The 20,157-nt window shown below is 44.4% G+C and overlaps 1 protein-coding gene across 2 annotated transcripts in view; it reads right to left on the bottom strand.

Annotated features, from left to right (window-relative positions):
* The window catches only part of abcf3 (ATP-binding cassette, sub-family F (GCN20), member 3), a 166,852-nt gene that overhangs the window by 59,450 nt on the left and 87,245 nt on the right, over positions 1-20,157 (bottom strand). For both annotated transcript variants that reach the window (XM_034165315.1, XM_034165314.1), the window contains exons 12-13: positions 16,966-17,021; positions 16,679-16,879 (exon numbers count right to left, since the gene is read on the bottom strand). In XM_034165315.1, the coding sequence (XP_034021206.1) occupies positions 16,679-16,879; positions 16,966-17,021 (257 nt within the window). The remainder of the gene's footprint in view (positions 1-16,678; positions 16,880-16,965; positions 17,022-20,157) is intronic.

Below are 20,157 nucleotides of genomic sequence, written 5' to 3' on the forward strand. Positions count from 1 at the left end.
CATCTGTGGCCAGAACCTGATTTCACGGTTATGCCTGGTGTATTGTTACCTACCTTAATTATCATATACATGAGGAGTTTGATATTAATACATAAATATTCATGTCTCTGTCTTACAGAGTTTGTACAGTCTCTACTGGATTCTTATTAGTTATCCAGACAGGTCCAGACTGTCAGGACTTCAACATAATGACTGCACTCAATCACTAAATTTGAAAATCACAAGCCTGTTAATATTTATTTTTGCGCGAGTCGACAGAGCAGAACGAACAGCCGTCACATCCAAAGTCATTCTCTCCCAATTAATCCAAAGTAAATGTGGTGCTCATGAACGTCAACAAGGAGTGGGTCGAGGGAGAAGACCCGTCTGAAATTGTTTCTGAGAGTCTGAGTACCAAAGTTCTGAAGCAGTTTACAGTGCTTCATTCTAGTTTTTCTTCTTCACTCCATTAATGCTGACATGATTCCTGGACTGAACCCAAAAGCACAACATCTGCTTGAAAATACCAAAAGTGGTAAAGAAGGCTTAATTAAGTCAAAATGGAATAACCAACACGGGACAAAAACCCCAAAATGAGATGACAGCAACAGGAAGCAGAATTACAAACATACAAATTAAAAGAAAACTAGACAATCTGGTAACAACTAGGAGAAGGTGGGGAGAAAACCTGATAGAAGACTTACTCAACAAGTCCAATAATGAACCCAACAACAGGTCCAACAATGAACCCAACAACAGGTCCAACAATGAACCCAACAACAGGTCCAACAACAAGTCCACAAACTTTATTTGTACGGCAGCTTTTATGTACAAAATCTAGCTAAACCTGCTTTCTGTCACTGTAGAAGAGTTTAATTAAAAGCCAGTAGTTAGCATTAACAGTGCTAACGCCAAGTCATTTAGTCGCAATTTCCTAGTGTTTAAAAATACACAAGTCGATAGGTAGGTCGCTGATGATAGATAGATAGATTTTGTGATTACAAAATTAATTAGGTTAGTTTAGGTTCAGTTGTTTTTTTTATTTTTTTTCCCCATTAGTTTGTGAGAGATCTTGACATAAGTACAAAGCCGTTACTGTGATATTGACTTTTTTCTCCTGCTCTTGCTGTAATTCTGATTCTTCTGCGACCTTCAGCACGCACATCATCTGTCTCCATTTTAGTCTTCCATCATTTTATTTATTTATTTTATTGGTTCACTGTAATTCCACACGAAGCTCGTCTCAAACAGAAGAATCATTCAGGCGTTCTTCAGAAATCCACACGGGTCTTCTGATGCTTCTTGTGCTGGAGGTGCACGTCGCTGTCGCTGACGAGGCTGCAAAGTAAATGGTTTGATTCAAAGGTAAATCAAAGCGGCTTAGATGAGCTGAAAGGAACAATTGAGGATCAGCTCTGTGTTTGAGTGCAGCACCAGAATATCCTCAAGGCCTCTGTTCTCTGCGTGTGAGCGCCAAGACGCGGCAGCCGGCACGCGGCGAGGAGCCGCGGCACCTCTGCTGTTATTTACTCTGCTTAAAGCCAACACTGCTTCATTAAAAAGGGAGGGGAAAATATTCTAATGTTCCTAATCTCTGCTTGGGGGAGCTGATGGTCTAGTGGTTAAGTGTTGGACTTGAGTGTCTTGGTTCTTGGTGGCTTGACCCTGAAAGTTGTAGGAGGCAAATGCAGACTCACAGACACAGGTGTTGGAGTAAGAAAAAATAACTTTATCTAGTAAGCTGGCAATAGGTTCGGTACATAGGAAATCAGTCAACGTGGTGGAGGTACAGGCAGGTAGCAAGCTGAGGCGGAGTCCAAAAAACAAGCACAGTTCCAACTACACAGCGACAGGAGTTCACTGGCTGAGGCAGAGGCAAAGTCAAAAACGAGCAGAGTTCAGGGATAAGACGAGGTGGAAGATGGTAATACAGGCAAGGTCAGAAATATTACAACGCAAAACAGGACAAGGCATGACGCTGGAAAGTGCAACATGCAACAATCTGGCGAGGGACTATGAGACTGTGAGGGCTTAAATACTAGTGGAAGAATCAGAGTGTGAAATGAGGAACAGGTGTGCAGAGAGTGCTGGAAGTGGGCGTGGCCAGGGAAGACAAGGTAAGTGCAAGAGAGTGCAGTAAGGCAAAAGCAAAGTGAACTGGGGCAAGATAATTAGATGACAGAAAAACCAACGGTGCAAAATGTGACGTGCTTGACTAACCATAATAAACACGAACAAAACAGAGGGGGCAGAACTAAAACTAAGGTGGCGAGTCGAGGAGTGGAAAACCAGTGATAACTAAAAGAGAGGACGTGACACAGGAAGTGAATACACTAAACATGACAAAACAAACTGACAGAATAAGAAATAATGATGAACAAATCAATCAGGGACTAGGTAATGCAATGAATGACTAAATCATCAATAAATGATACACAGAATAAAACGGTAACAGAAGCATTACACAAAGTACAGAAACGAACAGAACCAAACCAAGACTTACATGACCACATATAATAATATGAACAGTAAAACTATAAAACCCTCAGTGGAAGCCTAAACCAAATAAGGGGAAAACCCAGACATGAACCCCAGGCTGGGGCAGATCCTGACAATGAGACCAGAGGATCCTCGGTTCAAATCCCAGCCTGACCGGAAAATCACTAAGGGCCCTTGGGCAAGGTCTTTAATCCCCTAGTTGCTCCCGGCATGTAGTAAAGCACCTTGTATGGCAGCAGCCTAACATCAGGGTGAATGTGAGGCATTATTGTTAAGCGCTTTGAGCGTCTGATGCAGATGGAAAAGCACGTTATAAATGCAGTCCATTTACCATTTGCTTCACGTGGAGTTCAATCAGCGGCTTCACTCCGCTTCTTTGCTGGGGTTTTTTTTTTTTTTTTTTTTGGTACAATCAAAACAAAAAGAAAAATTCTTTCGCTGTAGTAGTTGTGACTAAGTGAGGCGAGCGTTTCTCTCATTGTGTGCTCACCACGCATGGACCACTGCCAGGGTTTAGGAAACACCTCCAGTCTTCTGACCTCACAGCCGTGTGTCAAAGGGATCATTAGTTATCTGATCTGAGCCGATCCTTCACGGCGCCTAGGGCCACGTTCTCTCCACGCTCTCCTGATGTCGTCATGATGCCGTCGGTCTGCTCAAGAGAATTCAAAACTTTCCAAAGCTTTTTCAAAGTCTTTCAGTTCAAGGAGAAGAAATACGTGTTTTTTAATACTCGATGACCATGAACTGTGAAAGAAAAACAAACAGGGTTTGAAACAAATGAGTCGGACAGATAGAAAAAAGCACAATCTCTTGATTGTGATGCAGCGACAGCAGGGTGTTGTCACAAGTGTGTATGTGTGTGTGCGTGTGTCTGTACAAGATAACTCCAAAACAGCATGACGGATTTTCATGAAACCTGGTGGGAATATTACTCAGACAGTTATCTGGAGGTGATTAGAATTTGGAGCAATCTGAGCAAAGGTCAAGAAAAACACCATTGTTTGTGTATCTAAAAAAAAAAACAAGCCTACATGGATGATCTAAAGAATATATTGATCTGCAAAATATTTGTTATTGATTGGTATCATATATGATGACGTCTTACAGAGTCAAAAACACCATTACAGACAGATGTGTATGTACTTGTACGTATATATTGTGGTTTGTCGCGCACCGCTGGGTCTGCATCATCCCTCTGATGCTTTCAATAAACACGTTTAATGCCATCGTTTACAAGCCTCTTTCACTGATACTCTGCAACCAGAGACTATGGAGGCCTCACCTGGAGGAGCTGGATGTGAGAATGCAAACCATCAGAGAAGTTGGACTAGCACCATCATGATGTGACGTAAATGAAGTCCAAGACCTCTCCAGTGACTTGGACATGTTCGTGTGTCCATCCACTGACTTGTCTAAAGAAAAGTGGATGTAAAAATGATTTGTACCAATGACAATCTGTAAAGAATGTGTTTTTTTAAACTTGTTGAATTAAAGCCAAAGTGACCACTACAAGAAGATCTTCTAGAATTTCAAACTTCACTGCGGTGGTGTACCAAGCCAAAGTTACAAAAACTCCAAATACTTATGGACCTGGAGATAAAGTCCATTTTTCCAGACTAATCAGGCAGTAAGAGTGAATATCTCCGTTTGACACCACATCCTCCTTATTTTTGGTCCCTGAAGCTCATGTCCATTGCAGTCCAGTCTCACGCTGTGTTTTTTGTGATTGTGTAACTCTACCCCTAACCCCCACCTCACCCCAAAGTCTATGATACCGTCATGAAAATGGAACATTTCCTCACGGTATCTCGACCAACTAGATTAAATGGCTTTTTGTGATGCCATCAGGAACCGGCGTGAGATGGAGCTGTCCAGTGCTGATGGTTTAAACATGAGTGAGTTGTAATCTGGGCTCGCTGGCTTTGACTCGTCCTCTTGAACGCCTGCGTTAGTCTTGTTGCTGCCTGCTGATCTCACACTTCACTTCACCCTCACTCAGCAACAAAACCTCAACAAACTCTAGAACTCTGCCCCTCGAGGCCACAAATCGCTCTGAAGCCTTGGCCGCGGTTTCGGGCTCGATGTTTAAACATTAATTCTGCAGGATGTGGGTGTGATGAGTGAGGAGCTCAGCAACGGCATCTCTGTTCACACGAGACACCGAGCAGACGTGAAAACGTTCACACAACACGTACACTTCCTCAAGTAGGCGCAAATCAACAACCTGCTCTCGCTGGAACGGAATCTTGACTTCAAACCTACGCAACAAACAACGCTGCAGCGTGTGGAAAACGACAAACACTCCACAAGATGCTGCAGAACATCGTGTGGGACGTTAACCTGATTGTCACTGAAGAAGGAAAAGCTATCAATTACTTTTGTCATTGTCGATCGGCTTCTTGACCCCAACGACGACCGCCAACAAAACGAACCTAAATCAAAGGAAACATTCTTAAACGTGCTTTAAGCTTCTGTGAAACCCTTTGTGAGCTTGAAAACAAGAAGGTTTTTGGAAAAGCAACATTTGCTGCCCACAGAGAATTCCTACAGCAGCAGCAACGCATTTAACTCGGAAGCACCGCGGCGTCCATGAGGGAAATTACACATTTCCAGCATTTTGTTCTCTGCAGTCTTTGCTTCCTGCACAGCTGAAATAAAAACACACACCTACAGGATGATATTTATAACATTTGTTTCATACATATGATTTACACTTTACAGTGTAGATGAATTAAATCCTCATTTAAGAGATCCTCGTTATTCTAATTACAGTGATTGCATTCATTCATTCATTCATCATTGTTATTCTTATGATCAATATTTAAAAATATCTACCAAGAAATCCTGGAGCTTTTCCATCATTAATTAAAACAGTTTGAAGATATGGATTGATGCACATTATCACATCACATTGTGATTTTATTAATTAGATTAGACAGAACTTTATTTATCCCTTGGAAGACTCCCTCAGGGAAATTGAGGTTCCAGCACCATTTTATAGCAGCACACAGGGTAAGAAGCACACAGAGTGTCAAAAGTAGAAGGAAAAAAACAATTTTCAAAATATAAATACACAATATAAATACCAGACATTCTGATCAATCCTGGTTTACTGGGTCCTACTGTTACTCCTCCTCCCCTGAGTGAGGAGTTGTACAGTTTGATTGGCTGAGGGACAAAGGAGTTTTTCAGTCTGTTGGTCCTGCACTTGGAGAGGAGCAGTCTGTGGCTGAAGAGGCTCCTGTGGTTGCTGATGACAGTGTGCAGAGGGTCACCATCAGATGACACTAAATCCTACACACTGTAGCTTTAAATTTATGGGAATTTGCAGCACGTTTTCTGCAATTCATATCACTTGTCAGAATATAATTATCAACATCTTAAATGACAATTCAGGATATCTGACGGAGATCTGCGACGTGATTATAGAACTCTGAATTTCTTGTACATGGTCAGAAAACATATTTCTGTATCGTAAGAGTGGCAGGTGCATCTTAATTTTGATTCTTTGCCACATGACTGCACATGAAAAGTAGCCGTGCATCTTTTGTTTATCTTCAAATGTGGTCGAGCAGACCGTCTTAAAGATTCCGGATCAGGATTTTAAAAAACCATCAATCAGCAGCCCTGCTGTCATTGTTTTGCCTTTTTTTTTTTTTTTTTTTTTTTTTTTTTGCACATCAGCAGCTGAAAGCAGTCGCCATGGACAGGATGTGACCTCAGCCACGGGGCCATCATGAGATATACATAGATGATCCACAAATATACAGAAGCCACAGATGTGGGTTTTGGAGACGGGGTTAGCTAAGCCAGGCCAGAACGGGCCTCTGTTTGGATTGAACAGGATTACTTGGACACTGAACCAGTTTTTCTGAATCTGGGACAAAAAGTGTCTTTTGTCCCCAGCAGATGTATGAATTCTGAGCGTCCTTCTAGATTTAGATTTCTGCCTTGAGAAACGTGAACAGAACCACATTTCTGCTTCATCCATGTATCCAAGGTTTATCACTCTTGAACACAAGATAAAGCTGGCCTAGGCTTTGTACCCAATGACAGATGACGTCTAGACTTTGGTGTGGCCATCAGACCTCAGACCTAGTGTCAAGGTCGTCAGTCCCTGACGTGCGTCTCACTGAGGTCAGAGAGCTTCAGCGAGAAACAAAAAAGGTTCTGCTGTGATGAAACTTACTGGTACCTCCTCATCCACAAAAACACTCCCTTAACTCCTCAGCATCTCTGGATAGAAACCCACCAAACCTGCTTCCTCAGATCCACCCTAATGAGATCTTCTCTTGCACACTTGCATGAGCTGATGAAGAATTTCACCACCTCTTGCAGAGCAACAACAACCTGTCGTGGTTCAGGCGTGACAACATCGCCCGGCTTCCCCGGCAAATGAAAACAAATGGTGTGACATCATTAGTTTTCCTCGGAGAGCAGAAGATTAAATATTTCACTTTGATGTGTTTTTCAGACAGTTTCCTGCATCTCAGCCTCCTAAATCTGGCACCATGCTGCACATGCACACCCCGGTTCCGGCTCGGGTTTGGCTTTACATAAGACCCACTCTGGCTGCTGAAGTACCGCAGCCGCCGTCCAAATATGACAGATCCCACAAACAACTGGATGTTTTATTTGGAGGAGAAGAAGAAAGGAGGTTTGGGGATTTCACGTTCCACCACTAATGAGCCTGAGACGAAGACCGCGCTGCGCTCACTTTTTCTACATAATTATGATGACAAAAGTGGGTTTGTGGAACCCCGTCCCTGACGCTGACACAAAGGCTTCTTTAATCTGTCTAAAATTAAATTATGACGTGGTTACACAGTGACGCCGGTCCTGCTTTTTCTCGTGGATGAAATTTGCACTGCTAATACCAACATGGAAACAGAGCTTGAGATCCTGCAGAAAACTAATTATCTAAAGGGTATGATAAATGAAATATCTCAACTCATCCACGCTAATTTTTAGCAGAATTTTTTTTTTAATTCTCTGAATTATACACATTTTCTAGAGTATAAGTCAGACCTTTTTTCTGTATGTTGAACTCACTTTTCAACACGGTGTTTCCCTGAGGGCAATTTTAACAATGGGCAGGAACTCAGTGCAGCACATGTACACACTACAGCATGTGCTGCTACTTAACACAAGGAGTTTTAAATAAAAAAAAAAAGCAAAGAAAAAAAACCATGCAATGGAACACATAGGATGTTATTTGACACAGATGAGCACAGACGGTCCACAGCATTGGGAAGTACTATAAAAATGTGAGCTCGTTTGATTGATTTTTATTTAAAATTCAGCTCTTTAATTTGGGGTTTGTGTGCAATGTGCATGGTTGTGGTGTATTTTCATTATTGGAGTTTATTCTTTTATTATTCATATTTATTGTAGTTGCTATATATAAAGTCATTTATCTTACCAGTTTGCAAAATATGTTAGTCAGTATGTATGTATGTTTTTTTTTTTTGTAATCATTGCTTTTTTCACCTTTAACTCGCTGTGCAGCACACAGTTTAAATTGCAGGCTCTTGCAACTTTGCACATAGCAGCAAGATACCTTTCAGAATCCAAAAGGGTCAAGGTCACAGCAAGGTCTATACACTAACACTAAATTGAACAAAATAACTTTCCTGGTCGCAATTTTTGAAACCTTACCACCAAATTTAGCATACACATAGTGATAGTCCTTTCTCCTAAACCATTACCTGGGAAAAGTGATTGACCTTGACCCTCAGGGTTTCGCTTGAGGTCAAAGGTCACCTAAATTAGGTCAAACTTGAGATTACAGCAAAACATGTCCTGTAATAGACCAAATTAAAGGGCTCGATGAGGGGATCACGAATATAGCAAAATGTTAAGTTATGATGTCATTTGATGACATCATCATAAAAATTTGCAGTTTGATTTTTTTAAGGGTGTGAAAAAACCCTGGAAATCATCATTACAGACTCTTGTAAAATCACATGTAGCAGTCTTAAGCTGTGGTCACAACCCGCCGTACTTGCACGTGTGTGCGGTCTACTTGCAAAAACGTGGGCTAAATTTGGAGATCCGTACGTCATAAGTAGTGCCTCAGTACGAATTTAGGAGCACGCAGACACACGCAGACATGCCGTAGAGGTTTTATTGCATGCAGAACTTTCGCTGCGGTCAGGCTGCGGATTCACCAGCAGTACAGATGACGCACATTGTGAGTACTGCCTCAGTATGGATTCAGAGCAGCACATTTTCATTCAATTACTATTGAATTAACCAAATCCGTACATAGGCAGTACGGATTACGGCACTCACCACATACTACACTGGAAAAAATGCTACTTTGGATCAACTTCAAAAAATGTATGTAATTTGTTACAGCTAATTATTTTAGTTTCTCACAATGTATATTTATGGTTTTGTAAAGTGAGTCCAGCAGATTTAAACTGGAAACCACAATTTTCCATTAGACCAATGTAAATAAGTACTTTGAATGAAGTGCACTGTTTCACTTTTTTCAGTGTATAGAGGCCGACAGACATGCATGCACGACGCAGCTTCTCACTTGAACTTGGACTTTATTTCCAAACGTCAGCAACACACTCCACAGCTTCAGTCTGTCAGGGAGACCGCTGCAGGCTGGACATGCTCATGCATCACCGACGCCGAAAAACACCTGCCACTCCGGTCCCGCTCATAAAAAAGAAACGCGACCCACACACATACATGTTGTTGTTGTTCGTCCTTCGGGGTCGAAGACGACCATGGCTCCAGTAGGTGGGTAATCAGTGACGGTGCGTCCGGAGGTGGCTGATGAGGCCAATCTGGGCTTGAAAGGTGCGCCCACATGCGGGACACACATGGGTAGGTGCTGCGGTGGAGGTAGAGGTAGCTCGGGCCTTGCGTGCAGCTCGTTTTGTTTAGGCGTCCGCGATCCGTCTGGTCTCTGCTGCGCGGGCGCCACTGGTGGTCTTGCTGTGCCACTGAGGGCGGTTGTGGGCAAGCGTTTCCCAAGAGGTGAGCTCAAAGCCCAGGATTTTCAGGGACGCTTTGAGACAGTCTTTGTAGCATTTCTTCTGCCCCCCGACAGAGCGCCTGCCCTGGTACAGTTCTCCATACAGGAGCTGCTTTGGCAGTCGAGTGTCAGGCATTCTGATTACGTGCCAGTCCATCTGACTTGCGTCTTCTGCAGGAGGGTGTAGATGCTGTGGAGGCCGGCTTGCTCAAGGACCTCCGGGACTTTGTCCTGCCACCTGATGTGGAGGAGGCGATGGAGGCAGCTCATATGGAAGTGGTTGAGCTGCTTGGCATGTCTGCTGTAGACAGTCCAGGTCTCACTGGCATAGAGCAGGGTGGTTAGAACCACTGCACGGTAGACCTTCAGCTTGGAGGTAATGCTAAGTCCTCTCCGTTCCCAGACATTCTCACGGAGCCTTCCAAATGAGGCGCTGGCTTTTGCAACCCTGTTGTTGATTTCTGCATCGATGTTGACTGCGCGAGAAAGGGTGCTATCCAGGTATGTAAAGTTGTCGACCGCCTGCAGATTCTGTCCTGTCACTGTGATGTGGGGTTCTTGGTATAGTTTTCCGGGTGCTGGTTGGTACATAACTTCGGTCTTTTTGGTGCTGATGGTGAGACCAAAGTTGTCGCATGCTCTCGAAAAGCAGTCCATTTCATGCTGCATCTTCTGTTCTGTAGCTTCGTTGAGCGCGCAATCATCAGCAAACAATAGATCTCTGATGACGGTCTCTGTCACCTTGGTGACAGCCTGGAGGCGCCTGAGGTTGAACAGCCCGCCGTCAGTCCTGTATCTGAGGCGAATGCCGTCCTGGCCGTCCTGGAAAGCGTCGGTCAGCATGGCGGGAAAGACCATGCTGAACAGTGTCGGGGCAAGAACGCAGCCCTGCTTTACGCCTTTGGTGACTGGGAAGGCCTCTGACTCGTCACCATCATGCAGAACTTTCACCATCATGCCATCATTGAAGTGTCGCACCATTGTGATGAACCTGCTGGGGCAGCCAAACTTCTCCATGATTTTCCACAGGTCTTCTCTGCTGACCGTATCGAAGGCCTTCGTCAGATCAACAAAGGTCATGAAGAGGTCCCTGTGTTGCTCCTGGCACTTTTCCTGAAGTCGGCGCGCAGCAAATATCGTGTCCACAGTTCCACGTCCGGCACGGAATCCGCATTGACTTTCTGGAAGGAGGCCCTGCTCAAGGTGTTGTAGTAGGCGGTTGTGCAGGACTCGAGCCAGGATTTTCCCTACGACGGACAGAAGGGAGATGCCTCTGTGGTTGTCGCATTGCTGGCGGTTGCCTTTTCTCTTGTAGATGTGGATGATACTGGCGTCCTTCAACTGTTGGGGGATCTCGCCTGCATTCCACAATGACTGGTAGAGTTTGGTCAGTCTTTGCAGCAATGCTGGGCCGCCTGCCTTGTACACTTCAGCAGGGATAGCATCTGATCCTGGAGCTTTGCCACAGGAGAGCTGTTTGATGGCCTGTCTGACTTCATCTTCTGTGGGCGGAGTGTTGAGGTCTTCATTGACCTCCACTTGAGGTAGGCGCGCAATGGCCTCTTCGTTGATTACGGCAGGGCGGTTGAGGACCTGGTTGAAATGTTCAGCCCATCTCTCCAGTATCTGCTTCTTCTCTGTCAGCAGTTGGGTCCCATCTGCACTGAGGAGGGGGGAGGAGCCTGAGGACTGAGGTCCGTAGACAGCCTTCAGTGAGTCATAGAAGCGCTTGGTGTTGTGACTGTCCGCATAGCCCTGGAGTTCATCGGCCTTCTTGCTAAACCAGGCATCTTGCATCTCGCGTATCTTCTTCTGGACCCTCTGCCTGGCGTTGGTGAAAGCATCTTTCTTTGCTTGTGAGGAGGGGTCGTTCTGGTGGACTCGGAACAGCTGGTGTTTCTCTGTCAGCAGGGACTGAATCTCTTCCTCGTTCCCGTAAAACCAGTCGTGGTTTTTACGTATGGTTGGTCCGAGGTGTTCGAGAGCCGTGGAGTAGACAGTATCTCTGAATGCAGCCCACTGTTCCTCAATGCTGTCCTGGTCATTCAGCGTGTCGGACAGCCTGTCATCCAAGTCACTGGAGAGTTGGTCAGCGACCTTCTTCAGCTTCGAGACATTGAGCCTCTTTACAGCCTTCTGACCCTGGGGTCTTCTTGCTGGTTGGATGCGAAGTTTGCACTTAGAGACGATGAGCCGGTGGTCAGTCCAGCACTCGATGCCGCACATCGACTTGGTCACCCACATGTCCTGCCTATCCCTCTTCCTGGTGATGACATAATCGATCAGATGCCAGTGCCTGGAACGCGGATGCATCCAAGATGTCTTGTTGCGGATGGGGAGGCGGAACAGGGTATTGGTGATAATGAGGTCGTGTGCAGCACAGGTTTTGAGAAGCAGCAGTCCGTTGCTGTTGCACTTGCCAATGCCATGTCTTCCAATGGCTCCATCCCAGGTCTGGTGGTCGACCCCTACTCTAGCATTGAAGTCCCCGAGGACAAAAAGTTTCTCGGACTGTGGGACTGCTGCAATAAAGGTGTCGAGTTCTTCGTAGAACTTGTCCTTGATGTCTTCAGGGTTTGTCATGTTGGGGGCATATGCGCTAATCAGAGTCGCATTCTTCTCCCCCCCCCAGCGGGAGCTGAAGAATCATCAGTCGTTCATTGATGCCCTCTGGAAGCTTGGCAAGTTTCCTTGCGAGATGGGACTTGATGGCAAAGCCAACTCCTGCTTCTCGCCGTTCAGCGCTGCTGCGACCGCTCCAGAAGAATGTGTATCCGCCACCTTGCTTTGTGAGCTGGCCCTTGTCCGCAAGGCGTGTTTCACTGAGTGCTGCTATGTCCACGTTGTAGCGAGCTAGTTCCCTGGCCACTAGCGCCGTTCTTCTTTCTGGCCTGTCTGCTTTGATGTTATCCAGCAGGGTTCGCACATTCCATGTGCCAATACCTACCCCAATACCTACTTCAGCCCAGTAGAGAGCGACCCTATGCCCTGGGCCGCCTGTGTGCAGGTTTGTGACTACAGCTCCCAGTGTATCCGCACCTGCTGCTTCGCCACTCACCCATTGCCACAGGACTTGTGTTTTTTTTTTGTTTTTTTTATTATTATTATTATTACTACGGTGGTAGGTGTGTGGTGGTGTGTGGAGGGTGGAGTCATGACTTGCGCGTGACTTAGATTTAAGTGAGGGAGAGTTGCGCACAGTCGTCAGCCTCACTCTCTTATCCCGGCCCATCTGTGTCCAGTGGCAAGACAGTCAGGACGGCTGGAGATGGCTCGGGATGCAGTGGATGGCCAACAGTGTCCTTAGTGTCTCACTGTGCCCTGTACGTGCTCCACAGCGCTTTGCTGGGTCCGCCTTTCTGCCCGCTGAACCAATCAGTTGGTTTCCTCCGCGCAGTCCGCCGGATCCAGTCTTCGTATGCAAGGGTAGACAAGCCCGAATTCACTGAGGGTTTTACACCCGTCAGCTACCCTCCACCTGGTTCAGCCGGCCAGTCGAAGCCGTTGCCCGGGGTGTGGCCGCTGTTGCATGCTAACAGCTGCTAGGAGCCACAGGGGAGAGCTGAGTGCATGGTGAGGACCAAGATGGGCTAAGTACTCCAAAGAGCACGACATGTCCCCCCAACAGAGGTACTACCTCTACCATACACCCCACACACACACACACACACACAGTACCCGTAGCACACATCTGAAAGTACCATACAGTAGACATGACAGTACCTATAATAGAGGTGATAATACCTGTAGCAGAGCTGACAGTACCTATAGTAGACATGATAATACCTCTAACAGAGGTGATAGTACCTGTAGTAGAGCTGACAGTACCTATAGTAGACATGATAGTACCTCTAACAGAGGTGACAGTACCTGTAGCAGAGCTGACAGTACCTACAGTAGACATGATAGTACCTCTAACAGAGGTGACAGTACCTGTAGCAGAGCTGACAGTACCTACAGTAGACATAATACCTCTAACAGAGGTGATAGTACCTGTAGCACAACTGACAGTACCTACAGTAGACGTGATAATACCTATAATAGAGGTGATAGTACCTGTAGCACAGCTAACAGTACCTACAGTAGACATGATTATACCTATAACAGAGGTGATAGTACCTGTAGCACAGCTGACAGTACCTACAGTAGACGTGATTATACCTATAATAGAGGTGATAGTACCTGTAGCACAGCTGACAGTACCTACAGTAGACGTGATTATACCTATAATAGAGGTGATAGTACCTGTAGCACAGCTGACAGTACCTACAGTAGACGTGATTATACCTATAATAGAGGTGATAGTACCTGTAGCACAGCTGACAGTACCTACAGTAGACGTGATTATACCTATAACAGAGGTGATAGTACCTGTAGCACAGCTGACAGTACCTACAGTAGACGTGATTATACCTATAATAGAGGTGATAGTACCTGTAGCACAGCTGACAGTACCTACAGTAGACGTGATTATACCTATAACAGAGGTGATAGTACCTGTAGCACAGCTGACAGTACCTACAGTAGACGTGATTATACCTATAACAGAGGTGATAGTACCTGTAGCACAGCTGACAGTACCTACAGTAGACGTGATTATACCTATAATAGAGGTGATAGTACCTGTAGCACAGCTGACAGTACCTACAGTAGACGTGATTATACCTATAACAGAGGTGATAGTACCTGTAGCACTGCTGACAGTACCTACAGTAGACGTGATTATACCTATAATAGAGGTGATAGCACCTGTAGCACAGCTGACAGTATCTACAGTAGACGTGATTATACCTATAACTGTCATACTTGGCCCTGATCAGGTTTGGTCTACTTGCTTCCCCTTTCTTTGACCCACTTTCTGCTCCTGTTCTGTTTTATTAGCTATTTATCATGTATTTATTCCCTGTTCTATTTTACTTTGGTTCTCTGTTACTTTGCATTCTTTAGCTATTGTCTAGTTCTTTTCTTGTTCTGCCAGATTGTGTTTTCATTGTTTATCATTCAGTTGTCATCTATTAATTTCTGTTGATCTTTAGTATTGGTATTTTTGTGTCATGGCTTGTTGATTTTGTCATCTGGTTTTCACTTGGTATTCTTCAGTCAGTTGTGTTTTCATTATGTTATCACTTATTTAGTTTTGCTTTAGTATTCTGTTTCATGTCTTCTGATCAGTTATGTCATGCCTGGTTCCTAGCTGGGTGATTCTTAGACTACGGGCACTTATTATGTCCTTTGATCATATTGTATGAAAAACAGAAAAAAGGGGAAATTTCACACTTTTATAGTTATCTTTACAATGAAAGTGTGTTAAGAAATTTGTTCTAGTAGTCTATGATGACTTTTTCACCTTTTTTCAGCATCATTATATGCAAATATTGCCGTTTTGTGCTTGTCCCAAACCCAGACTTTTGATCTTCAATGATAAAAATGAATGGTAAAGAAACGTTTTTTCTAATGTTTTAAAATATCTCTGAATAAAATATCAGTAAAATAATCAAAACATAATTGGGGTATTCAATGTCATACAACTGTTGTGATTTTTTTTTAACAAAATGTAGTTGTCCCACACTATTGCCGTAATTTCCACCACAACACTGTAATGTCCCTAAACAGTTTGTATGAAAGATTGTTTGGGTAGTTTCTATGGAGATAAACGGTGACATCAGAGCACATGTATATAGCGCCAAATCACAACAAACAGTTGCCCCAAGGCGCTTTATATTGTAAGGCAATGATGTGGTGGAAATTACATTTACAAGGCCAATAGTGCCCGTAGTTAAAGAATCACCCAGCTATGTTTTTCGGCCCTAAGTTTTCATTATTACTTTTGTTCATAGTAATATTATATTCCATAGTAGCTCTGTTCTTAGTTTTGTGTTTCACTCCAAGCTGCACCTGCTTTTTGTCTTCATCCCTCTGGCATCTCCGTCTGTGTTGTCACGTCATGTCACTCCATTAGTTCTGTGCCCTCCTCTCACACTTTGTCCCAGTCTGCTTTGTGTTTTCATTTAGTCACATTCTTGACACCTGTTCACACATATTTGTCTTTGCTTCTCTCCACCTTGTGTTGTCTTCCCTCACTGTCTTGCACAACATAGTATCTTTGTTCATTAGCCACGCCCCCTTTCTGGATCCTTCCTCTCACGTGCATCTTGTTAACACCACCTGTTCCTAATTTGTCCACATGCATATAAACCCTCACAGTCTCACAGTCCCTCACCAGATTGTTGTCGCTTCCAGCACACTCTCCAGCCTTTTGTTCTCTGTCCTGATTAGTCTTGCCATGTACCAGTTCCTTGCTTTGTGTTTTTGGCCGCCTTTTTGCCTCACCCTGCTTGTGCCTCTGCTCCGTTTTCTGACAACCTGTGTACCGAACCTCTGCCCGAAATAAACATGACGACTTGTACCTCAAAGCCTGGTTCGGGAGTTTGTATTGTGGGTCCACCCGCTCCTGGGGTCGGACTGCCGCCCGACATGACAATAACAGAGGTGATAGTACCTGTAGCACAGCTGACAGTACCTATAGTAGACGTGATAATATCTCTAACAGAGGTGATAGTACCTGTAGCAGAGCTGACAGTACCTACAGTAGACGTGATAATACCTATAATAGAGGTGATAGTACCTGTAGCACAGCTGACAGTACCTATACAACCCCTGGCAATAATTATGGAATCACCGGCCTCGGAGGATGTTCATTCAGTTGTTTAATTTTGTAGAAAAAAGCAGATCACAGATATGACACAAAACTAAAGTCATTTCAAATGGCAACTTTCTGGCTTTAAGAAACACTATAAGAAATCAGGAAAAAAAATTGTGGCAGTCAGTAACGGTTACTTTTTTAGACCAAGCAGAGGGAAAAAAATATGGACTCACTCAATTCTGAGGAATAAATTATGGAATCACCCTGTAAATTTTCATCCCCAAAACTAACACCTGCATCAAATCAGATCTGCTCATTAGTCTGCATCTAAAAAGGAGTGATCACACCTTGGAGAGCTGTTACACCAAGTGGACATCCTCCGAGGCCGGTGATTCCATAATTTTTGCCAGGGGTTGTAGTAGACATGACAGTACCCATAATAGAGGTTATAGTAGCTGTAGTAGAGCTGACAGTACTGACAGCAGATGTGACAGTACCTATAGTAGACATAATAGTACCTGCAGTGGAGCTGACAGAACGTGTACTACAGTTTGTAGTACCTGTATGTGTTGTCTGTACTGTAACTGGGCGTCATATTCTCTCTGTTGGTTTTTCAGTCTGTCTTCTTTGGTTTTAATAAAGTTTTCATAGTCGCCACGGTAACTGTCCAGTCTCTGGGAGTGCAGGTGGACGATGTCCGTCACGACGGCGTTCAAGAAGTTGCGGTCATGAGAAACTACCAAGATGGTGGACTGCCACATCTGTGAAGTCAGAGAACAGGACGGAGGTCAGCAGCGGATGTGAAAAGCGTTGAGCAGCGTGTGAGAGTGAAGGCTACGGCGGAGACCTGCAGGTAGTTCTCCAACCACAGGATGGCTCTGACGTCCAACATGTTGGTGGGTTCTGAAAGACAAAGACAGCAGAACATCACCACCAAGGCCTTGGAGGACAGGAGGTGAAGCAACGGCCCTGTCAGGACGCTGTCCTCAGAGACGGACAGCAGTGAGGGGCTTTTATTACTCCAGGAAGCTTCTTCTTCCACTTCGATAAGACACAGAACGGCTGCAGCTCCTGACCCTATGAGAACCCCACCCCTGACTGATCCGAATCCCCGTCACTGTCCCAACCACACTGCCGGTGTCAGTGACCGAACGGTCCCCCCGAAAAATTGGTCCACCCTGCCTTCACTGCGCATGCGTCTTTTCAGAGCTCAGCAGCTCGTCTGAGTCTGACTCCCTGAGTCTGACTCCCTTCACCCAAAGCGAACAAATGGATTAATGTGATTATTACTCATCAGATGACAAAGTAAAACCTCTTAAATCATTCTAAAGTCAGTTTGAAACAGAAACGAGGCAAAATTCCGTGATGCTTTGAAATGACGGAGGGGCAGTGAACGCAGCAACTAGCAGCTTGTGTTAGCTGCTAGTTAACTAGCAGCACTCTGATAGCTTCCTCCGTGTTTTATGCTGAAATAATGCTGAATTTATGTGGAAATGATTGTTGTAGAAAAGCTTCAGATATCTGTGGCTGAGACAGATGATGACTGGAGGCAGTTTGAAGCAGAAACGAGGTGATAATCGGTGAACCGCGGCTGATGACGAATGCACAGTGAAGGCAAAGTGGACTGATTTCTAGGGGGACCGTTCGGACACCGGCACAGGGTCAGTGCATTTTCAGGTCCACAGTGGCTTGCAAAAGTCTTCACCCCCTGGTATTTCACGCATTTTAATTTGTTTAAGGCATTTCAAATGCAAAAAGTAAATCAGGCTTCTCAATATAAAAATTTCTAAAATTAACTTCCTTAGACTCAAACTGAAAGTAAAGCTCTACAACTTGATATAAATTAATTCAAAACAATCAAAGCCAAGATGATGGGCTGCATAAGTAATGGAACACTTTGGTATAATACAGGTGTGGGCAATTATTTTTTGCAAAGGGACAAATGAGAAACAGAAAATATTATGGAGGGCCAGAAGGATCAACTCAAGTCTGCACAAGAATAATTTTATTCTAATATAAAAAGCAGTAAATAGCATTGTTTTGACAAACTGTTTGATGTTTTGATTCGAAATTTTAGTATAGCGGTACTGTTGGGAACTATCACTGAGCGCAACGCTTCCGCTCAGGGTCCAATCAGACCTCGAGTCCTGAAGCACAAAGACAAAAATGAAAATCTTTTAATTCTGTTTCTGGTCTATTCTGTGCTGAATTGTTGATTAGTTAAATTCATCTAAAATGTTTGTGTTTCATTGATACACTGTATGTTACGAATGTGCAATAAACTTATTTGAAACAAAAAAAAAAAGAATGTACAGAAAGACTATTTAAAATGTGGGAGATTCCAGACTTTTTTTTTTTTAAACACATTTCTGCTGCATAATTTTCAATATGAAAAGTTTGAATTCCCAAGTCACAGTATCACCGGGTTGGGGGCGTTCAATCACTTCAGAGTGTGAAACTCTCACCTTGTCCTTATGACTCAGATTTTGACACCCCTCTATATTGTCAAAAAAAACAAAAAAAAACAAAAGGTCCAGCTTTCCTCCCCGAATCAGCAGGTGCATTTCTGGAACAAGTCTGATTACTCTGCATTTTACTTTGTGCATTTTACATGCACTTTTTTGGAAAAGCAGAAACACCCCACTGGCTGATAGTGAAACGAACACTGCTTTATCCGACAACGAAGCTTCTGAGCTTACATTCAAAAGTAAAGGATCGAATTTACAAAAGCTGCAGAAAGACACACTGAATCCCAAAACTATTCATCTGTTCAGAGTGTCAGATTTTGGCAGGCAGCTGCATCAACAACGCCATCACTGGTGGTACTCTACTGGTGGTTGGCTCTAACTGCGGTATTTTATCACTTCCTGTTCCGGAGCACAACGGTGTTTTGCTGTATCTGTTAGGTGTTTAATCTGAGTAGTTAGATTGATCTAGATAACTAGATAATTTATTTCACAGTGTAATCTTCACGTGCCATTAACTAAAGTACCCTCTCTGCTGAATCACCTCTAAATTATTTACACATTATTCACTTTGTGTGTTTTTAGGAATCCGCTAGCTTAGCGCAGCTATTAGCTCTTAGCCGGTTTAGCATGGTGGCTTCTCCTGTCTCTCCCCCACTTTTCTGAGCTGGGTGTGAAATGTTTAGTTATTCCTCGGCCTCCTTTAGCAGTAATGGTACTTGTAATAAGTGTAGCTTATTCGTAGCTTTGGAGGCCAGGCTGGGCGAATTGGAGACTCGGCTTCGCACCTTGGAAAATCCGACAGCTAGCCAGGCCCCTGTAGTTGGTGCGGACCAAGGTAGCTTAGCCGCCATTAGCTGTCCCCCAGCAGTTCCCGAGCAGCCGGGAAAGCAGGCCGGCTGGGTGACTGTGAGGAAGAAGCATAGTTCTAAACAAAAACCCCCTGTACACCACCAACCCGTTCACATCTCTAACCGTTTTTCCCCACTCGGCGACACATCCACCGAGGAACAAACTCTGGTTATTGGCGACTCTGTTTTGAGAAATGTGAAGTTAGTGACACCAGCAACCATAGTCAATTGTCTTCCGGGGGCCAGAGCAGGCGACATTGAAGGAAATTTGAAACTGCTGGCTAAGGCTAAGCGTAAATTTGGTAAGATTGTAATTCACGTCGGCAGTAATGACACCCGGTTACGCCAATCGGAGGTCACTAAAATTAATATTGAATCGGTGTGTAACTTTGCAAAAACAATGTCGGACTCTGTAGTTTTCTCTGGGCCCCTCCCCAATCAGACCGGGAGTGACATGTTTAGCCGCATGTTCTCCTTGAATTGCTGGCTGTCTGAGTGGTGTCCAAAAAATGAGGTGGGCTTCATAGATAATTGGCAAAGCTTCTGGGGAAAACCTGGTCTTGTTAGGAGAGATGGCATCCATCCCACTTTGGATGGAGCAGCTCTCATTTCTACAAATCTGGCCAATTTTATTAAATCCTCCAAACCGTGGGTTCCAGGGTTGGGACCAGGAAGCAGAGTTGTAGTCTTACACACCTCTTTGCAGCTTTTCTCCCCCTGCCA

Source organism: Thalassophryne amazonica, unplaced genomic scaffold, assembly GCF_902500255.1.
Source record: "Thalassophryne amazonica unplaced genomic scaffold, fThaAma1.1, whole genome shotgun sequence".
Classification (NCBI taxonomy): domain Eukaryota; kingdom Metazoa; phylum Chordata; class Actinopteri; order Batrachoidiformes; family Batrachoididae; genus Thalassophryne; species Thalassophryne amazonica.